This window comes from Cololabis saira, chromosome 19 (assembly GCF_033807715.1).
Source record: "Cololabis saira isolate AMF1-May2022 chromosome 19, fColSai1.1, whole genome shotgun sequence".
NCBI lineage: Eukaryota > Metazoa > Chordata > Actinopteri > Beloniformes > Belonidae > Cololabis > Cololabis saira.
In genome coordinates this window covers 12,088,390-12,111,738 of record NC_084605.1, presented here as the reverse complement: position 1 = coordinate 12,111,738, position 23,349 = coordinate 12,088,390, and the positions used below count along the sequence as shown (strand labels likewise).

The following is a 23,349-nucleotide window of genomic DNA, read 5'->3' as shown; positions in this document are numbered from 1 at the left end:
AAATGTCATTTTTAGTCAAAAAATCTCATTACACTTAAAACAAGAGTCATTACCAGAAAAATAACTTGTTATTTGACCATTTTCACCTGTTTTAAGTAGATTTTCACTTGAAATAAGTAGAAAAATCTGCCAGTGGAACAAGATTTATCTTCTTATTACAAGAAAAACAATCTTGTTCCATTGGCAGATTTTTCTACTTATTTTAAGTGAAAATCTACTTGAAACAGGTGAAAATGGTTGTTTTTGAGTCTTGTCTTAAATGTAATGAGATTTTTTTTAAAAAGAGACTAAAAATTAGACATTTTAACTAGAAATAAGACAAATATTCTTGTTAAGAGTTTGAATTTTTGCAGTGTATAATAACTAGTGAAATCGATCATGTTGTTCTTATTTGCATTTGTAGTTATTCCATAAATGTATTTAAAAAAACAAACATTTACATTTTCCCTTGAAGCAAATGTGTGGCGGCTGCCATACCTTGCCATACCCAATTGACGCCCCTGGTTTGAGCATCACATGCCGCTGTACCTGCTCTCCTCCAACATGGACCAGTGCGTGGCTGTGACGTCAGCCGTTGCCGCCCTGCTGCCTGCAGTATCGACACTGTGTACATCACATGTGATGGTGGACACCGGAGAAGCGGCCTCGACTTCAATCCCATCCGGAGACGGAAATAACACCCTCGGAGACAAGTGGTGAGGAAAGGAAAAAGGAGATTGAGATAGAGAGAGAGGGAGTAAACAAGTTGGAGATGGAAGCGCGTCCGTCCGTCCTGTGTGAGCGCAGCCATGGCCGTGAGCGCTGAGACGCATCAGGGAGCGGCGCGTCCCTCCGGCCGGGGCTTCCTGAGTTTGCCAGAGCTCCTGCGACTACGTGCCGAGGGGGAAATGAACCACCCCCCCAGGGTCGTTATTATTCAACAACAACAGCACGTTTGACGACTGCGTGGAGAAATCCCTTTAACAGGGTGGAGCTGCAGTTCCTTTAATAAATGATGAGGAATCATCATCTAATTGTGAGCGGCTGCTTTGATGTGAATGCCCGATACAGATTGAAACCTTTTTGATGTAATCGGTGATGTGAAGTCACCGGGCCGACATGTGGAGAGGATGATGGCTGCTGGCCGCGGGACTGGCCCAGGTATCCACATCCTCCGTCCTGGACGCGGCTCTTTACGCAATCCGACGCAGTGTTGCAAAGCGGGCTGATCTGATCCGACCCTGGTGTCTTTAAATGTTATGATCCCTAGAACTGCCAGGCCTTTGTGTTTCTGTGAAATATGCCATGGCCTTGATTTAAAAAAAAAAAAAAAAAAAGAAAAGAAAATAGACAAGAGGAGGTGATGGAGCCGTGACGGAACCAGGGGGGGTTTGTTGATTGACGCGGTGCTTTTTGAGAATTTAAGGCGTCACAGCGGAAAAAGGGGAAAAGAAAAGAAAAGCCATCATGTCGAAAGTTGTCAGCAGCAAGGAGAAGAAATCCTTCAGCAAGAAGCTGTTCCGCAGGAGCTCGGTCCGCTCCGTGGGCAGCTTCATGAACAGGGTTCTGCGGACTCTGTCCACGCTGTCGCACTTCGGCACGGAGACGCAGGCCGCCGAGGACGAGCAGGACGACGGCCCGTCCGCGGCCAACCTCACCGGCGGCTCCGTGCCGTCCGACGACAGCGACGGCGGGGGGTTCCCCTTGTTCGGGGACAAGGTGCCGGGGGTGGCCGGCCTCAAGAACCACGGCAACACCTGCTTCATGAACGCCATCCTGCAGTGCCTGAGCAACACGGAGCTGTTCGCCGAGTACCTGGCGCTGGAGCAGTTCAGGGGCGGCGAGGCGAGCTCCGGCGGGGACAAGGTGAAGAGCAACGGGGGCCCGGGGGCCGAGAAGGGGGGCGGCCAGCAGCAGGACCAGCAGCAGCAGGACCAGGGGGGGGTCACCGAGCAGCTGTCCGGGCTGGTGCGGGCTCTCTGGACCTTCGAGTACACTCCTCAGCACAGCAGAGACTTCAAGGTAGGCTGAGCTCCTGCAGGTGCGTCACGTGGTCTGTGCAAGGCAAGTTTATTTGTATGGTACAATTTAACACGAGGTCATTCAAACCAAGCGGGATTTCCATATACTGAACCGGGCGAGCGCCCAGGGGCCCCAGCCAATGAGGGGACACCAAATCAAATGACTAACTGGACCATATATGATAATAATAATAATAATAATAATAATAATAATAATAATAATAATAATAATAATAATAATAATAATAATAAAATCATCATTGAAATTTTATTTGAAAGGTGCCTTTCATGACACTCAAGGTCGCCGTACAAAAATCAAAACATAGAAAATGCAATGAAAACAACAGAAGACAGCAGAGTTTGCAGCAGAACAACAGACATTATGACTACGTTTACATGCAGTCAAAATTCGGGTTATTGCTAATATTCCGGTTACTGAAACGTTGGGAATATTCCGTTTACATGCGTGAGCAAACAGGGTTATCCCTGTATACATGGTAATTAATCATTTGGGATATCTGGATCAAACCAGCGACGCACAAAGAAAGTCATGACGCAATTACCGTCATTTCCGCTTCTTCTTCCTGTATCCAAATTCAAAACAAATGCTGCTTCATGCAACTTTTCACTCACCTTCATGTAAATCTGGCTATCCCCGTACTTTCTACCGTCTACAAATGTTCATATCCTTCATTACATTTATAAAATAATTTGTCTCCTCCTCATTCCTAAAGTGTGGCTTGGTCTTGCGTTTCTCCATGTTTATAAGTAGCCTACGTCCTGGACTCAAAAGACCAAGATTCCTTGCGAATAGAGCATGCGCAGAAAACAAATTCCTTTAGGGGGTCATATTCAGGTTTTTAAAAACCCGAATATGAGCAAATTCGGGTTATTCAAAGGGTTATTGTTGTTTACATGGCCGTGCAAAGCCGGGTTATTGCTAATATTCGGGTTTTAAAAGGGTTATTGACTGCATGTAAACACAGTCTATGACTCAAATGCCTGAATCATGACCCATGACCCCATGGTGGACAGACGTGCTGGGGGGGGGACAGTCAGGCAAGCTCACTGTGTACGCTTTTGTTTGTTTGGACACACATGACAACTGCCAACCACTTTTCGGAAAGTCCGTCTTCCCTCATCTGATGATGACATTGGTATTATTCCCCGTGTTATAACTCAAACAAATCACAAGAAGTCAAGGTTTTATTCTTAAAATCTAACATATAGCGTTTGAGTGAGTGTGCTGCTCCCTACCTTCACATCAGCTCATTCAGTAAGCCTGTTTGATTTTTTAGTCATATATTGTAATAGTTTTGCATGTAGTCCTCAGACAGACCATACATGATGGAAATGACGATAGTTAACATGTGGTGTTACATTAGGATGTGAGGTGCATTCTGATTGGAGCATCAGTGTAGTACGGCGTTTGTAGACTCATGTCTATCTGTGGTGTTACTGTTAGTTGGTTGCTTGTCTTACATTTATTTGTCGTATGATTGTTGAGCATGTAGGCTACTTCAGCAATACATTCATCTAAATCTATGGTCTTTATAACCATAGTAAATTTCCCTTTTTTTATTGTAAAATGTGGGACGAGGGGGGCACTTCAAGTGTAGTCACCCTGGGGAACCACACTGAGTTAATCCGGGTCTGCATTCAAAGTTCTTTACGTCAACATTAAAAGCGGCAAGATGCAATTAAACAGTAAATAACAAATAAAATGAAATACATTTATAAGAAAAGAGGTAAAATAATAAAAAGCACAAGTTGTTAAAAAGTAAGGGCAGTAGAATACAGCAGGTAAGTATTTAATTTAGGAGTACGCTTCAGTAAACAGTAATGTTTTTAGGCCTGATTTAAAGGATCTACAGTTGCAGCAGACCTCAGGTCTACAGGAAGTTTGTTCCACCGGTGAGGAGCAGAATAACTGAACGCTGCCTCACCTTGCTTGGTTCTTGGTACCAGGTTTTTTTTTTTTCCTTCCATCCTCACATAGATCCAAACCACACGTGTACACGTGGCTAAATGTGCCAGTACCCTTTTATTAAAGAAAGAAAAACCCACAATGTTGAAAAAAAACATAGGTGCTTCTAGGAAAAAAAAAAAGAAAATTATATTAAACAAAATACAGCGATTCACATTAAAAGTGTTTTCAGCCTTGCAGTCAGTCAAGTCTGTTTATTCAAAGGATGAAAATTGTGGTGTTCACCACAGTGCAGATGGACTAAGGAAGCAAAGGAGAGGGTTGTCTGATGAGATCACAAGGAAGATTTTAGACACTTATGTTAACCTTTGAACCCTAAGCCTATTCTGCTCATACAGTACAGACCAAAAGTTTGGACACACTTCCCCATTTGTTTGAATGAGAAGGTCTGTACTGTACTTGCATCCTATTATCAAGCTCCCCAGACCGGGGGACGTTGGAGTTTTGAGGGTTAGGTAAAGTCTACAAGATGTTCCTCTGACGTCACTTGCAAACCTCATTCAGACATCTAGGGTCCATGGGCAATAGTCAACCTTCTCGGACGTGTCTACAAAAGGAACATTGATGACATGGATCATAGGAATGGTATCCAAACAGTTTCCAAAGAGGTTTAAGGTGAGCTCCAAGGTCACGGTACATCAATGTCAGATCGCTACATCTGTTGCTGTTTGAGCCAAAGCGGACGACTGAGGAGGACTCCACTGTTGAGAAAAAATCCTAAAAAAGTGTCGAAGCGTATATATAACAAGCCACAAAGCCTCAGAGAGAATGTCCTTTGGAGAGATGAGCCAAAACTGGAGCTTTTTGGCAAGTCGGATCAGCGCTATATACAGGACTGTCTCAGAAAATTTGAATATTGTGATAAAGTTCTTTATTTTCTGTAATGCAATTAAAAAAACAAAAATGTCATACATTCTGGATTCATTACAAATCAACTGAAATATTGCAAGCCTTTTATTATTTCAATATTGCTGATTATGGCTTACAGTTTAAGATTAAGATTCCCAGAATATTCTAATTTTTTTAGATAGGATATTTGAGTTTTCTTAAGCTGTAAGCCATGATTAGCAATATTAAAATAATAAAAGGCTTGCAATATTTCAGTTGATTTGTAATGAATCCAGAATGTATGACATTTTTGTTTTTGTAATTGCATTACAGAAAATCACAATATTCTAATTTTCTGAGACAGTCCTGTATGCACAGATGCTAAACGAAGCCTTCAAAGAAAAGAAGACTGTAGGTACTGAGACACATGGAGGCTTGGTTATCTGGAGCTGCTTTGCAGGTTCAGGGTGTCATGAATCTGTTTAAAGTAGAATAAAATCTAAGAACAATCGAGTCATTCTGGAGTGAAATGAGCTGCCCAGTGCAACAAAGCTTGCTCTTGCTTGCAGGTCATGGGTCCTCCAACATGATATTACCTAAAACACTCAGCTACAAATGCTCAAGAAGGGCTAAGAAAAAAAACACTGGACTTCTCTGAGGAGGCCTTTAATGAGTCCCGATCTAAATCCTATTGAACGTCTGAGGAAAGAGCTGAAACATGCAGTCTAGAGAAGAAACCCTTAAAACCTGAGCCATCTGGAACAGTTGGGGCAAAATACCTGTGTGCAGATGCAGAAGTCTCATCGAAGTCTCACTTGATTGCAGTGGTCGCCTCAAAATGTTGTTGAACAAAGTATTAAGTTGTGGATCCTATTATTTTTGTGCAGGCTAGTTTCATTTTTATTTTTTTTATTTTTAAATGATTAAGCTGAACCACAATTCAAAAGCAATGTCAGATTTTAGTCAGGTTTTGGGAAATTATTATTTATTATTACTTTTTTGAGTTTCAAGTTATTTCAGTGGCCATTGTGGGCTTTTCTTTCCTTAACTGAACAGTATCAACACATCTGTCCATGTGTATAGGATTTCAGGACTGAATAATCAGTGTTAGTGGTGTTTTTTTGATGCTGCTGCCCATCAGGGTCCCTAATTCACAGCTACATTAAGTCACCAATTTGAATGAATGAACAAAGAAGTGTTGATTTGTGCAGAGTAGTCAATGCAAATGAGCTTATAGGATAAACTGTAATCTCCACTACTCCTGTGCAGAAAAATGAACACTTGCACAACTGTTCTTTTAAATGACCGCCGAAGTATGCAGCCTATTAAATAAATAGTCAGCAGTATTTATAAATATTTAATTGGCTAATATCATGTTATTTCATTTTTAATCGGGCAGGGTCAGATGCAATGATTAGCAGTGAAGCCTGCTTACTTTCCCAGGTTACTGGTCTCCTGATTCTCTTGTCAACGGGACCTGTGGTTTCCCGTGTCCCTTGTTCTCTAGTGCAAACCAGTTATTCAGTTTAATACTACAGGAATGAAACGTTAACGCTCATTTGGTTTGATAAAGGATCGTTTCTGTACGATAGCTACAAGGGTGGAGAGCTCATACATACAGTACAATTACAGTTTATGTAATATTCACTCTCGGCTATGAACAGACACTTTAGAGTACATCCTGATGAATCCAGCAAACAGACCAAGTCAGTGTTTAGGGATGAACGATCTCTCCTCTTCCTGCTTTAGCCGGTCAGCTGAGTCCCAGAGGTGCATCTGGGATCAAATAAAACTCTTACATGTTCATAAATGACTATTTTTTATGTAGTTTTTAATATGTTATTGCCTATCCTGCATTTACTCCATACGTATTTACTTTTTCATCTTTTTAAAATAGTTTTAACCATAGGAACCGTAAATAAAAACACGTTTGTCCCTCACAAGAGCACTTTTAGGGTCTTTTTTTCCCCCAGCTCTGTCTCATAGTCTATTTTTAAAAAGATCAAAATACAAAAAATAGAGAAACTGAATTGCCATTTAGCATGCTCTTTATTCTTGCCAGTGTTACTATTTCTGTTCATTTTTTCCTATCCTGCTCGCCAGCCAGAGTACAAAGAGTCGGTCTGGATGTAGATACTTTTCATTACAGCGAGAGGGACTGAACATGTTCAACCATAGCAGGAAATAAATCTCATGTATGTTTAAAAAAGAGGATATTTGTAAAGTCTGGTGTCCACAATAGAAACATTTAAAACATTGGGACCAAAACTGATGCTTTCAAAGCACATTTAGGACATTTGGTTTAAATATTACTGACTGGATTTTGCCTTTTGACAGAAAAAAGAAAAAAACAAAACACTCAATAGGTTTTAAAGTACTCCCACCCTCCAACTAGCTCTTCAAATGTTTGGCAGAGATTACATTTGGCTCTGCAGTCGAATGTCTCAAAAGTGGCTACGTGAACACAAACTGCTTCTGTGGTCAGTGTTTAATGCAACTTAGCGAGCACAAGCCATTGTTTCATGTCTCTTGTCACAGACCGCACGCTGAGCCCAAACAGAGAGCACTTAGACATATTTAGGGAGACATCTGTGAGGACACGAGGAAGGAAGGATACAGCGTGTCTCCGAATCGGTTGCCTCTCACTAGCAGGCGTTTTCAGGATTCAGTGATTCACCATCCGAGGTGCCGTCAGAGCGGTATCCACTCAAACTGTCATGGATGATCCCAAGAGATGTTCAAACGTCAAAATTCAACCACTTTGGTTATTTGTGGCATCTTTTATGATTAATGTCAGTAAATAGCTTGTTTTGTTTGTTTTCCTTATTCCATCCTGGATTAGGGCTGGGCGATATATCGAGATTTTAATATATATCGATATATTTTCAAACGCGATATGGTACGACACAATATCGTTTATATCGATTTAAAAAAAAAAAAAAATCTTTTTTTTTTTTTATGATTTTGATATAGCTTATTTTGTGACAAATTGACTTGAATGTTTTATTTGAGATTTGCACAAATGTTTTGTTATTTGCACAACTGTCAACCTCAGTGGAAAATTCTGCCTGTTACTGTCTACATTGTATTAAAGTGTATTTTAATTTAATTGTTATGCAGGAAAGGGATGTTTGTTTTATTTTATTCAAGAAGCATTTTTATTCTATATATGCAGGCAGTTTATTTTTATTTCATTTGTTTTATACATTTTGATATTGTGCAGACCTCTGTTAATAAAGGAACCTGTGTGACATTTCTTTAAGGGTTTGCCTCAGAAAAAAATGAAGCTAACAGAGATGCTATGCTAGAATGCTTTGGGGGAAACCCCAATTATGTCACGGAAAAATATCGATATATATCGAGTATCGCCATTCAGCTAGAAAATATCGAGATATGACTTTTGGTCCATATCGCCCAGCCCTACTGGATTATGATGCTGATGTTATTATCCTCACTGACTTTGATCAGTCCGTGAAAGGGTTAAGCCTTCATGCCTTGTGGTATCCATGCATAATACAAGTAATGTGTCCACAGAACTGGAGATGGCATAATGAGCTTCCGAATTGCACAGTGTCTCTGTGAAGTGGTTTCTCTTTGTATTTCTGTCATATTTCTCTGTTCAAATGTGTCATGTTTCTTCCTTTCAGGCTGGACGGGCCTCGTTTTAAGAATCTAGACATGCACAAGCTCACCCGAGAGCCTTAGACTGTCAGAAAGTTTGTTCCTCTCATGAGAGATGCAGAGCTGAATTGATGACGTAGCCTTTTAAAAGCAACGGCCAGTTGATGAAAGTGCCATACTGTACATTGGTTGTGACATCACATTAACACCTTTGCTTTGATCCTACTTTGTGTCATAGTTCATTAAAAAAAACAACAGTTTTTGTCAAGGTGTGATTTCTCAAAAAGACAGAGATATTCAGCTAAACCCCTCCCATTTCCTCAGATCTGCTCTCAGCTGCAGACCTCTACTAACGCTAGGGCTGGGCGATATGGACCAAAAGTCATATCTCGATATTTTCTAGCTGAATGGCGATACTCGATATATATCGATATTTTTTCTGTGACATAATTGGGGTTTCCCCCAAAGCATTATAGCATAGCATCTCTGTTAGCTTCATTTTTTTCTAAGGCAAACCCTTAAAAAACAGTCTGTTTTAATACAAAGCCTCGTGCCAAATGTCACACAGGTTCCTTTATTAACAGAGGTCTGCTCAATATCAAAATGTATAAAACAAATGATATAAAAATAAACTGCCTGCATATATAGAATAAAAATGCTTCTTGAATAAAATAAAACAAATATCCCTTTCCTGCATAACAATTAAATTAAAATACACTGTGCAATTAATACAATGTAGACAGTAACAGGCAGACTTTTCCTCTGAGGTTGACAGTTGTGCAAATAACAAAACATTTGTGCAAATCTCAAATAAAACATTCAAGTCAATTTGTCACAAAATAAGCTATATCAAAATGATAAAAAAGAAAATGTTTTTGTTTTTTTAAATCGATATAAACGATATTGTCTCGTACCATATCGCGTGTGAAAATATATCGATATATATTAAAATCTCGATATATCGCCCAGCCCTAACTCACGCTCACTCTTACTCTGCTGAAGCTGCATTTGAAATAGTTACAAAATGAGCAGGTTCGTTTCAGCGGCGATGTCATGACTGCACACAGTCCTCAGACCTTTGACATTTGATAGCCGCTGCGAGTAGAGGGGACTGAGGTGACTTCCCATCCCCGAGTACACGCTGTTATTTTCTCCAGCAGCTTGTTGTTTACGGGGAAGCTTCGTCCCGCATGTGTCCTTGCTTTGAAACGATTCTCTATGCTGCACTGTAGATCTGCTGACCTTTAAGATTGTGCCGACTGGTTACATGCACTGAATATTTTATGATGTGACAAAGTCGAAAAATACAGACGTGGCATTCACTGTACCTTGAATCCGTTTCCATTTCAAATGAAAGTAACTAAAATCTGGGGTTTTCCTTCTGATGGTGGCTACAGAATGTGGTGTCGAAGAGCGCCCTGCAGTTCAGAGGTAATTCCCAACATGATGCACAGGAATTCCTCCTCTGGTTGCTCGACAGAGTTCATGAAGACCTCAACCAGATCGTCCACCCTGACATCAGACCCCCCAGGAAGGTAAACAGAAATGAAGACCATGGCCAGATGTTGTAAATATGAGTATTAGGAGCGGAGCAGTATAATCAGCATTTCTGAGTGTTTCTACCAAATATTGCCTGTCTTTTCTTTGCTCAACTGACTAATTTTTTAATAAACCAATATACATGATGCCAGATAACTTGCCCTTGTCATTGTTATGTCTCCAGCCTCCAGTAGAAGAAGAACCTGTTCCTGAAGGATCTCCTCTGCCAGCACCAAGCTCTTTTGTACAGGAGCTGTTTCAGGCACAATACAGGTGAAATGCTCATTCATATCTATGCAACAAAAAAATGTATAAAAATAGCTAAAAAAAAAAAAAAAAAAAAGAAGGGGGCTATTTAACAGAAACGGCTAAGTCCACAGTTTTCTCACCATTTCTCTGTTAGTTCTAGGAAAGCACAAACAAATGGAGACATTGATCCCATGTTGAACGTTAAGAGATTTGGGTATTGATGCAACACCACAGGTTTTACATCAGACTCAGCACTCTAGAGATCAGAATTTGTGACCATCCTGCTACTGGAAGTGGACACCTTTTCATTTTTTCCAATCCAATTTCTTACCCAACTTCGATGCTACTTGGTATTTATTGGCCCGGAGTACTGACATTTTGACCTTATTTTCATAGTAGTAAGTAAAAGAATAAAAATGACCTCCACAGTAGGGATGGGCGGTATGGACTCACAGCAAATAGTTTGATTTGTCAAACCATCAAAAATAAAGGTGATGGACGGCATTAACGTCCGCTCAGTTTCTTTGACTGTAGTTTCCCATTAAACCATCTCAGTGAGTCAGCAGGACCTTCCTGCAAGTGCAGCGCAGCCGTCGTTAATCCACTTGTCCATTTCATGCTACAATACATGAGAATATCTTCTAACATGGCTCAGTTATTACAAAATCCCCTGAATGCATTATTCAGGGGATTATATATATATATATTGTGAGCTTGTTATCATTTTGCATGATTGCTGCATCTATTTTCTTCCACATTCATACAGACAAATCAGATTAAAACAACAGAAATATTACATAAATCTGTCAGTATTTCCATGTTCTAAGGGCTAATTGCTCTTGGTGCTTCACTTGTCACATGTCTCGGTGAGCATCAATTGAAATGTTTCTCTTGCATCTAGTTCCAGATTCAACTACCAAAGTGAAGTCTGAGGATCTTTTTGATTTTGGTCCAATTAAAAAAGGAGGTCCCTATAAGTTGGAGGAGGTTATACGTCAGATATGCAGGGATGAATGTGTTACTGACTCCACTGATCTTGTTTTGTGTAAAGCTAATCAGCTTTGTTTGGATACAAAATATCTTCAAAGCCTCTCAGTTGCAGTACCAGATCTGACCACATGGGAACATCTGTGTTTGCTGTGTTGACAAAAGAGCCACTGACAATATTGTGCTGATGACTGGTCTGGCGGGTCTTTTTAATACTTTTTTATCCCCGTTTTGTCCCACCAGAGGTGCACTTCACACATTCAATTGTATGCGATATGGTGCCCCCATGTGGTCAGCAATGGCATTGCTACATGGCTTTAAAATGACGCACCAGCAAAGTCTGAAATGCATCTGGTTGCTCTCTGCATCTCTGTGTTTAGGTCTTCTCTGACCTGCCCTCACTGCCAGAAACAGAGCAACACGTTTGATCCTTTCCTCTGCATCTCACTGCCAATCCCAGTACCTCACACGCGGTAAGGAAACTCTGTGTGTAGCTCCTGAATGAGACAATATTGAGCATGGCAAAAAAGAAAAAAAAACTGCAACCCAATGTGAATCAAGTATTAAAGGAGGCGTCAAAGCTAGCAGAAAGTTAAAATTAGAAGATGCTGTCTATGTTTATAACATCAGTCGAGCTGTGGTTATGAAACAAGCTGTCAATTTCATTCTGTCTCTTTTCAGGCCTCTGTATGTGACAGTGGTGTACCAAGGAAAGTGCTCCAATTGTATGAGAGTTGGGGTGGCTGTGCCTCTCTCTGGCACCGTTTCCAGGTTAAGACAAGCTGTGGCCCAAGAGACCAAAATCCCCTCTCAACAGGTGCTGCTTCCTTTAAAACTTAAACCAATTACTTTGGCAAAATTGAAGGACAAAAGTGTCTGCGATTGACAGGAAACGTGGTGAAAGGTTGTTTTACATGACTGCTTTGGTATTAATAGATGACATGTGGCACTTAGTGCCTTGTTGATGCCTGCACCTCTTCTACCTCCACTGCTGACAGCTTTCATCATTTGTACATGACTAATGTTGAGAACAATCGGCCCACACAGTGTTTTTGTTCACCTTCTCTGAAGCAGATAGTCCTCACCGAGATGTACTTTGATGGCTTTCATCGTTCCTTCTGTGACGACGATGATGACCTTGAGATCATTCAAGAGAGTGACTCCATCTTTGCCTTCGAGACACCTGAGCTATTCAGACCAGAGCAGATCCGCTCCAAGCGTGGGGGTACAACATCCTGTCCATTCCTATACATTCAATTCGCTTTATGTCTTAAAGGTATAGTCTGTAAAGTTGGAGAGCTAGCAAGATTTGAAAGTGGCACCTCCTCTAAGCCCCGCCCCCTCCTCCCCCTCCCGTCAGCGCTCCGTCCAAAGCCACGCCCCCACAAACTTTGGGGAACGCGCATTTTCAGGAGTCGAGTTTTCCAGGACATTTTGGACAGCACATTTTCAACAAAACTACCCCATGTCTCATTCACCTGTAAGCGAGGCCGGTTTTAGGGGGGGGCAGGCGTGGGTTGTGCCCACCCAAACAAAGTTATGGGGATCCTTTATTTTTTTATAATTTTATTTTTTTATAAATCTAAAAAAATATCACAGAATATCTGTACCGTTTCTTTTTTTTTTTTTTTTTTTTTAATATTTTTATCCCGTTTTTTTTTTTTCCCATTTTTACCACCCCGTGCTCCTACCTACTGACAGTCCTGGGCATTGCCATCCTCTACCAACCCCGGGAGGGCCCTGCACTGAGCTCAGGTCTCCTCCTTAACCTGAGGAGTGAGCAGGCCGCATCTTTTCACCAGACAGGGTGGGGTTTCTCCGGCCGAACGTAGCGCGTGGAAGGATCACGTTATTCCGGCCGGATCCTCCCCACCCCATCTGGCGCCCCGGTTGGCCAGAGGGGGCATGTATAGCCCAGGACTGTGTGCATGTTTTTGTGAGGGTAGCTCCCATTAGCTACCCAGGGGAACACGGGGAGAACATGCAAACTCCACACAGAAAGATCCTTTCGCCAACCCCACCCATGGTGTGGGCACTGAAGTCATGGGGGAACTAACACGCACTTCAGCACCCACAGCATCCCCCGGCGGGAGTCGAACCCAGGACCTTCTTGCTGTGAGACCGCTGCACTACCAGCTGCGCCACCGTGCCCCCGTATCTGTACCGTTTCTGATTGGGTGGGCACTGCGCATCATTTTTAGACACAACAATGAACGCATACCGCAAAAGTTGTGTCTCGGCGGAGGGACCCGACGTCCCAGCAAAATGAGAACAACAGAGAAGTTCAGAACAGCAGACAGAGCACACACTGAAGGCTGATTTATGGTTCCGCGTTACACCAACGCAGAATGGTGCGTGTCGCTGCGTATCCTACGCCGTACCCTACGGCGTAGCCGTGGCAACAGAGCCTGCACGGCACCGCCACCCGCACCGGCGCTCTCCGACCTCGCCGGGATGGAGACACCTTCATCCCCACGGACCCCCATACTGGGGAGGTGGTATTTTTGGCTGCGTTTTCTCGTTTTCTGCGCCATTCTTCAGCAAACGTGACTCGACGTGACGAGTGCGCGCATGGGACAGAGGGGGGCGTGGGCGGGACTTAAAATGAAGGCATCTGATTGGTTCTTTCCCCCCTGCCAATCCTCTGGTCCTCTGACCAATCCGTTTCATTCGGTGCACAAAAAACAGATTGGTTAGAGTTTTTACAGGATTAAAGCTGTCAGAGAGGTCGGATTTTTTTCTTTCCTTTTTCTGAACACATTATTCACTGGCTACTCTCAGCATGGAAGGACCATTTCAGCCAGTATAACAATAAATGTTTTTGAATACGATCACAGACTATACCTTTAATACAGTAGAAATAGTTGAGATCAGAATAGAAATGAAGTCGTTCCTTCACATCCAGACCAGCATGCTGGATAGATGTCTGATCTATTGTGCAAGTCTGTGTGTGTGGTTGTTTTTATTTGTCTTTCTAAACCCTGGTGTGGTCATTTTTAGGGAGTCCACATGGAAATCTCAATCAGAACAACTTGAAGTACAGCACAGATAACAATAGGATGTCCACACAAATACAGGAGCCCACAACGCCGCCTCCGAGTCCCAATAAGAACAGTGGACAGGCAGAGAAGATCGTGCTGTTGGTGTGTAACAGAGCTTGTGCGGGACAGCAGGGACGCAGGTGCTTCACTGGACAGATGTGTGTCAGAATTTAAGTGCACTCATCTTGATATCTTGTTTTCAAATGTGACTGTTTTTGAAATTCCTGCAGATTTGGGAATCCCTTTATTCTGTATTTGGAGCGTACAGTTACATGGGATGTACTGCAAAAAGAGATCTTGGAGAAAATGAGGCATCTTTTACGGCCTGGAGTCTTGGTGCAGGTACATCTTCTTGACATGCCCTCCAGACTGGTATTGGTAATAATCTTGTGGTTATGTTTTCTTTTTTGTTTTTTTTTCTGCTTTTTTTACCTTGTCTGCACACATATTAATGGTTGATACCATGATGGTAGAAACCAAAGGCATATATATGTGCATTATAGGGCTGGGTGATTTTGGACAAAAATAAAATCCCGATTTTTTTCTCTGAAAACCCGATTTTCGATTTCGATTTCGATTTTTTTGGTAAAACTACAAAAGACAATGGAATAAATTGTTTGCTATTTTTCTTTAAAAATAAAGATAAAATATTTTAAACAAATTTCCCTATTGGGAATGAAGTGCAATTGAAAGATACTGTTAATCCTCCTTGAGTTTAGTAAAGTGACATGTACAATTTTCTTGACCAAACAAAGATGACTAGACGAGCTCTGTCTGCAACCAGCTGCAAAAAAGGAAAATCGATTTTGATTAATAAATCCGATTTAGATTTAAAATCGATTAATCGCACAGCCCTAGTGCATTATTACTATATTTTATGTATATATATATATGTATATATATATATATATATATATATATATATATATATATATATATATATATATATATATATATATATATATATATATATACATATACATATGCATACACATACATAAATATACACATACAAACCCAGTGATTATTATTATTATTATTATTATTTATTTATTTTTTTTCTTGTGGTTATGTTTATGTAGAAAGTAAAAAAAAAAGTCCTTTCATTAATGTCCTGCAGGTAGGGCCCTTCACTTTGCGTGTGGTAGGAGTGGTTGGAATAACCTATCTGCTGCCTCAAGAGGAGCAGCCGCTCTGCCATCCCTCAGTGGAGAGGTAATGCCACCCACCGCCACCAGAGGGCAGTATTACACCACTAGAATTGCCATTATATAAATCCTGCAGTGTGTTCCATTTAACTTCGTGGAGATTGAGGAGCAAGGGTATGTCTTCAGAAGTATTGACGTTAGAATATCTCCCGAGATGTGTAATGGCCTGTCTGGTTTTTATTGATTTTTTTCTAAGAAGGCATTGACCTCTGTGGTTGTTGCATGGATTTTTTTTTAAATAAAAAGAATGGGACCAAAATGAAATTTGAACCCCGACGTGATGTCACATTTCTACCCATATTTCTCACTTCTAAAGTGGAAACTACGATGTCCCTTTCTTTTGCATTCTTTTAACAGGGCATTCAAGTCCTGTGGTCCAGGAGGGCCACCTCATGTCAAAATTGTTGTTGAATGGGACAAGGAGACGAAAGACTAGTAAGTGACGGACTCAAACACCCCCACTCATTAAAATCAAGGCAGATGTGAGAGGTGTTGTGCCTCCTGCCAGATCTAGAGACTGATTCATGTGATCCCTCTGTGACTTGTGCAATGTTACGCCCACAGTCTGTTCAAAAGAACTGAGGACGAATACATCCCGGATGCTGAAAGTGTTCGTCAAGTGAAGGAGCAGCATCTGCAGCCTCAGACTTGTTCACTTGCCCAGTGTTTTCAACTCTACACCAAAGACGAACAGGTAGGCTGGACTTCGTGTAACATAGGCTGCAGGTAAAACCGTTATGTCCTACTGTTTGGTCAGAGACAGACAACATCAACCAATGCATTACACCAGTGGTTCCCAACCTTTTCCAACTCAGGGCCCACTTTAATGTTTCAAAAATGTTCGAGGCCCACCTCCGAACTTTTTAATTCCCCCTGTTGCTAGCCAGCTATCCATCTTTATACTCCAGTTTCAGGTATCAGCATCAAACGTAAATAAGTCAAGTGCAATGCAGTCCCGCTGCAAAGTGGTCCGACCGATAACAACAAAAGTTCCTATTGCTCATTTGCTTGTCACTTGTCTAATACTTGAAGGAAAACAAAACAAAATAATGAAATTAATATTTAAACATTTTTAATATCATTTTAAACATAACTGAGTTTTAACATTTAAAACATTATTCTGTATATTTTTATATAATTATATTCCCCCCCCCAAAAAATATCATACTTTTTTGGAAATTATTTGGCGGCCCACTTGCAATACCTCCGCGGACCACCAGGGGGCCGCGGCCCACAGGTTGGGAATCACTGCATTACACCATACAGAGTTGTACAAATACTGAGAATACATCAGCAGACTAAATGTTCATTGAGAATAATCAGAGCTAAAAGTTGTGCAATAGTTTACCTAATCCCAAATAATGCGTCTATTTTTCATGTTAATTTCAGCTTGAGCCCGATGATGCGTGGCGATGTCCACACTGCAAGCAGCTTCAGCAGGGCAGCATCAAACTCAGTCTGTGGACGCTCCCAGACATCCTTATACTTCACCTGAAACGTTTTAGACAGGTACCGTGTATAAAACCTTTTACAAAAATATCTTGTCATTGCTCAAACAAACTAAATAAAAAAACAACTTACGTCATCTGTAAAACGTCAGGATGGGGATCGACGTATGAAGATGCAGAACATGGTAAAGTTCCCGCTCATAGGCATGGACATGGCGCCCCATATGGTAAAGAGGAGCCAGAGTAGCTGGAGCCTCCCCTCCCACTGGTCGCCATGGAGACGACCTTATGGGATGGGGCGAGATCCGGAGGACTACCTTTATGACCTGTATGCGGTGTGCAACCATCACGGGACCATGCAGGGGGGGCATTACACAGGTAACAAAGCTCCTTAAACAACCAGTCACTGCGGCCTCTGAAATGTTCCAACTGATTTTTTTTGTTTGCAAATAACGTTTGTAACATTTTCTTCCTTCTTATTTGTAGCTCACTGTAAGAACTCCATTGATGGACAGTGGTATTGCTTTGATGATAGTGATGTTCATTCCATGTCTGACGGTGAGGTCTGCAAGCAGACTGCTTACATCTTGTTCTATCAAAGACGTGCAACGATACCGTCTTGGTCTGCCAACAGCTCCGTGGGAGGTAATATGTCATAATATTGGTTTATGCAATTTCTCCATTGCAACCATGTTAATGTTATTACTAGGGCTGGGTATCGATTCAAATGTCAAGAATCGATTCGATTCCGATTCTTAATATTCAGAATCGATTATCATGATTTGATTTGATTCAATATTGATCTGGCTTAGTGTTATTTAAAATGTTTTTTGAGCTGTTTTATATGACTGAATTATATGACTGTAAAATAACTAGTGAAATAATAATTTCACAATAATTATTGTGAAATAACTAAGAAATAAATAACTCAAACAGGCCTTTCAATATCCATTTAAAGTGCAAAAAATTAAGAAATTGCAACAGTTCATGCAGTAAACAAATCATTTTAGCTTATCTAATTTATTCTGTCACCACGCACACATATTGCCATGAAGCACCTGGCATTTTTCAGAAGTGTCATGACAAACTGTGTGTCCGACTACTGGGATTAAAGTTCACCTGGCGAAAATGATGAGAAAATAAAAAAAAAATTAAAAAAAATTGATCTTTAGACGTAAGAATCGATTTTTAGGAATTAATAAGAGAATCGATTTAGAATCGGAAAATCGATTTTTTTCAACACAGGCCTAGTTATTACACTAGTTAGATGGAAAGAAAGTAACATCTTCTTAATCCTGTGAAGTAATGATAGTTCAGAACAAAACTGTAAATCTGACTACCTATTTGTAAAAGTGGCTTGGTAAGTAATGCCACTGTGGCTCTAATATGTTATTTTCTTTATCATATCACAGTAATCTTTCCCCAGGGGAAAAATAACAAAATCAAACCATTTGAGACAGGAGCACCTGGCTGAGGTGAAATGGAAATAGATGTAAAGCTGCTGTCTGCTTGGTCATTTAGGTTCCACCAGTTCTTCGTTGTGTGAGCACTGGATAAGTCGGCTGATGGGAAGCCGTCCACCGAGCCAAGCCTCATCTGGTTCATCCAGACGCACCTCGTTGGCCTCGCTCTCCGAGTCTGCCGAGTTTGCTGGTGAACGGAGCGAAGACGATGGTGAAAGAACTTTAAAACTACATTCTGACTTCACTTTGTGTTTGTTGCTTCTAGACTGACAAGCGTGATCATTTTCTAAAATAGTCACGATTTATGTCACTTTACCTTGCAGGCCTATCGACCCGACCAGCAATGAGAGGCATGCAAAGGCAAACATTCTCTTCAAGATCTTCGATTGCTAGCCCACTTGTGCTGAGTGAGAATGGCACTAAACCGTCGTGGTCCCACTCTGCTAAGCTCCAGCTGCGCTCCAACTCTCCCTCACGCTTCTCCCTGGAGTCTCACTCCTCCTCGCTGACACTGGAGAGGATAGGAGAAGTGTCCGATAACCCGCTGTCACCTCCGTGTTTCACTGGTTCCCCTAAACCAGACAGGCCGTCTGAGGGCAAGGCGAGCCTCGCTGCGTTGGACAGTACTTCAGGGGGCAAGAGGCCGACAGAGCAGGCGGCTTCCAAGGCTGTGTCTCAGGCAGAGCAGAGGAGCTCCGTCCAGACGGGCCAAAACAACAATGTAGTCACCGCTGCAGGTCAACACGGAGCAGCTTCCAAGGACCTGAAGCAAAGAAACGGCACTGCAGATGGCGTTGGCGCCAAAAGGACCTCGGCCAAGATCGGATTAGAAAGCGAAAGGAGTCCGAAGAAGCGTGCCGCCACGTCCTCGACTTCTTCCAGCTCTCTGTCCCCTGCATCGCCGGCCATTGACAAGTCTCCATCTCGAACACAGTCCAAGAGTGCAGCAACAGCATCAAACCCCAAGGACAAAAGCAATGTATCACTGAAAACAAGCAAAGGCAGTTCCTCAAGAACAGCGACGCCTTCGAAGAAAGTGTCCTCCCAGACGGCTGAGGTACTACATCCTGATTCTGAGCAGAAGAAGAGCGGCTCTCCAGGGACACAGAGCTCACACCCTCAGAAGAGAACATCGCCCAGAGGGGGAGCTGAGAAAAGCTCGGCTTCAGGAAGGACTAGAGCAGCAGACAGGAGCACTAGCTGCGAATCTTCACAGGCCAGTGCAGTTTCAGAGAGGAAGGTTAGCCATGGAGGTCCTCCCTCCAGGGCGAGTGCTGCCAGTAGAGCGAACGGCAGGCCCGGGAGGGCTGTGGAGGAGAAGGCAACGGGTGGGAGGTCCAGCAGTAGCTCCTCTATGACCAGTCTTCGATCTTCAAGTGTCGGTGTTTCCTCTGATAGCACAGCTCCGTCATCACGGGGATCTCGAGGGAACAGTAGGACAGAGGACAAAGGTTTGTCCTTCTTTAAATCCGCTCTAAGGCCCAAGGATCCCCGTAAACCAAGCGACAGTGGGAAAGCGGGTGCGGGAGATCCCAAAGGAATTCCAGAGGATCCCGCTGGAGATTTATCAAAGGAAGCAATCCAACGGGTCGCAAACAAAAAGGCCCAAAACACAGCTTCAGAAGCCCAGACTAATGTAACGACAGCCAAAGACAAGGAATCCTCTAAAGCATCAGCTGCAGCTAAACATTCACTCGTGCCATCGGCAAAATCCAAGCTCTCCGGAGCACAGACGATCACCCAGTCGTCGACCACCGTGAAAGATCCCCCGAAGAAAGAGCCTGCTAAAAAGACAATGCAGTCCAGGAAGATCCCCATCAGTTCTACACAATCTAGCCAGAGGTCCAAGTGATGTTAGTTTGAGGATGCAGAAAACAATCTTTCTAGTGCAGCTCTGAGGTGTTTTCTTTTTTTAACCATCTAAGATGACGAACACCTGTAAAACACCCGTAGCTTTCAGTGTTTACTGAATTCAAGCTGCCATTTTGGACACTCATTGTCCACATTGTTAAATATCTACTTACTGAATGGATTTTAACAAAGCACTTTGTATGGATAGCATTGATTTTGATGAATATGATTATGTATTGTAAATAAGCATGGACATTTATTTACGTTATTGCCTTGTTCTGTCTGCAGCATTGTTGGGAAGGGAACTTCTTAGTTGGAGGTGGAAATAAAAGTGAATTTGCACAAGATTGAAAGCAGGTACAACAGTGGAAAGAACCTTGTGAGATACATCAAATATGGACAGCTTAGTCACCAAAGGAGGTTTTTGGCAATTTCTAACGTGCTGATGCAGTGAATAATTTTCAAAAATCACTCTGTACTACTCTCCTTCAGTATTGGGAGCCATATGTCAACAACAAACATCAGTGCCTCAGATAATCGTAAAGGAGTATCGCGTCTAAATTGTATAACTGCAGGTGTTCGTAGATTTGTAATTGAATTTTAACATTTATTAAACACTTCAAAGGTGATTTCGAGTGAAATACAGTTTAGCCTATTTAACCTGAATTACTGTTTACATTCGTTCTTCGGTGTAGTAACGCTGCAGCAGCCTTTAAAGTTTTGTCTTATGTTGAGCGAAAGTCTGACTTTCATCGAGAGGATTAGGAGAAGCGCAGCTTGTGTTATTGGTGTTAAACGCCTGGAGACTTTGATTTTCACTGGCTCTTGATGTTTATTTATTCAATTTCTTTACTAATAACCTGTAACCCCTTCAGACAAGCTCGCACCTGTCAGCCCTTCTGCCAGCTGCTTATGCCAACACTTTCCCGCGGCACCAGTGATCCCCGCGGGGATCAGCCTCTTCAGACTGCCGCACATCTCCGAACATTCCTCTCAGTTGAACACAGGGTTAATGTAAAAAGCCACCTCTCACGCGATATGTAACGACGCATGGCAGCACATTCAAAGACAGCTGTGATGCCTTCGCTGAACGGCATTCTTGTACATACAGCGCCACGGTGCGTTTGAGTCCGCCCTGTCCTCTGTGCTCATGTGTGACACCGCAGCTTGTGCACATCTTTAGCTTGAGAGTAGATAACACTGACTGTATTAACCTAGACTGAGAAGAAATATGACAGTTGTTGCATGATAAATTTGCTTATGCATGCACTTGACTATGCAAGCAGATTCTTGCTAATGCCCACACTGAGTATGTAGAAGTGCTACTTTTGGATGTGTATTTATTTCAAACTGTATTTTTCCAAATGCCTGCATCAGAGAGCATGTTAAGGCATCCTTGATTAAAGCTTTGTTTGCACATTTCTCCAAAGTAATATACATTTTGTATGAATGACAAGCATTGCTCATTCACTCTCAAAGTAAATCAGCTCAATTGCAAAAGAATCTGTTCCGTATCCTATTCATTTGTCTCACATTTCCGTCACACTTTGCAGCCAGCAGTGCAGTTTGCTTTCACTCATGATAGTTTGGGATTTGCTGTGAACATGTTCGAGGTTTTAATGGATCTACTTTGAGAGCCTGGGAAATTAAAATTAATCCAAAGACAGAAGCTGGTGACGGGCTTACTGTCCGGTTTGGACGGTTGGAGAGGCAGGGGCCATTCAGGAAAAGAACTGTTCCATCACACTGTCTTCAGCTTTTGTCTAAAGATTAACATATATATATATGTATATATATGTATATATGTATATATGTATATATATATATATATATATATATATATATATATATATATATATATATATATATATATATATATATATATATATATATATATATATATATGACTTCCATGTAAAATACATGGATATAATATTATTTCTGTCTTTGAAATTCTAAGCACATGTGTCAAAAGATTCTACAGTAATTCATACAGCTTGACGAGGCAGATAAGATTTTTCACTGTGAAATGCTGCACTGGAAAGCATAACTAACTAAATGTAATGATCCAGTAGAAGACAAATTTATCTGTAAAGGTTGTGACAAAACATCAGACTGTGGATTTACAAGCTCCAGGAGGAGTTTACATCACTTCACCAAATTTCTTGTTCTTAAATCCAGGTCCCCAAGGACCCACTACCCTACATGTTTTTCAATATTCATCTGTTCACAACACAAGTGATTCAGCTTGTCACTAAGGCCTGCACAAATCTGTCAATGACTCATCAGTTTGAGTCAAGTTTGTTGGAGCAGAGAAATATAAAACATGTGGGACAGTGGGTCCCGGGGACCTGGACCTGGACTCAAGAACTCTGAGCTAGTAGATTTACATATATATGTGTATATATCTTCAGTGCCTGGTGGCTGCAGTGCATTAATGCTGTGGTATTACGCCCAGCATATGCAGTATAAACAGACATATGTACGTCTCACTTTAAGCGAATCCCTAAGGTGCTCATGATATGATTGGAGTGTATTGAGTCTTCTTGATCTGTCATATTCACAGGGGTTAGCAGTGAGTGGTGGCGAGACAATGCAATACAAATGGCAGAGAAAAATCCATCATTAAATAATATTTTCTTGTCTGATATTTGCTTTGGGTGTTTTTTTTTTGCTCCCCTTCCACATTTTACTTTATGGATTATATTGTGATTAATCTCCACAGTTCTTATTAACTCCACTTGGTGGCGCCCAATGTTTGCCTACAAGTCTCAGAGGACCCAGAAGTAATGAGTTTCGAGGATAAAGCAGCACTCAGTGGGAATTTGTTCCTCACAAATGCCCTTCAGTTTGAACTTGTTGGATGATTAAGATATATAATAGTGTCAAATCTAATGCTGTCACTGAGGGAGATGGTATGTTATTAAACTACAGCACCATCATTTATTTAGAGTGGATTCAATTGTGGCGTTATTAGTTTGGCCCAAGGCGGAGCATATTAAGAGTTAATGTTGCCTCTTTGTCTCTCTATTCTTGTAATTTTGTGCAGCAGTCATCAGTTTTGGGAATTGCATTTTCACCCTCACTTTCTCACCTCCCGTACAGTCAGGAAAATGATGAAAGTTTA

At 41.6% G+C, this 23,349-nt stretch overlaps 1 protein-coding gene across 2 annotated transcripts; it reads left to right on the top strand.

Annotated features, from left to right (window-relative positions):
* The first annotated feature begins 623 nt into the window (after positions 1–623).
* Positions 624–21,957, top strand: LOC133419288 (ubiquitin carboxyl-terminal hydrolase 31-like). Of its 2 annotated transcripts, none has more exons than XM_061708370.1 (16): positions 624–2,001; positions 9,834–9,971; positions 10,160–10,248; positions 11,592–11,684; positions 11,893–12,028; positions 12,286–12,436; positions 14,212–14,392; positions 14,483–14,594; positions 15,373–15,467; positions 15,818–15,895; positions 16,025–16,154; positions 16,850–16,969; positions 17,061–17,286; positions 17,395–17,553; positions 18,430–18,582; positions 18,695–21,957. In XM_061708370.1, exons 1-16 carry the CDS (start codon positions 1,447–1,449, stop codon positions 20,221–20,223), a joined length of 3,945 nt encoding a protein of 1,314 aa, XP_061564354.1. In that variant the 5' UTR covers positions 624–1,446; the 3' UTR covers positions 20,224–21,957. The 2 variants fall into 2 exon arrangements, with proteins under 2 accessions (XP_061564354.1, XP_061564353.1); XM_061708369.1 differs by having other exon boundaries at positions 12,283–12,436.
* The last annotated feature ends 1,392 nt before the right edge of the window (positions 21,958–23,349 follow it).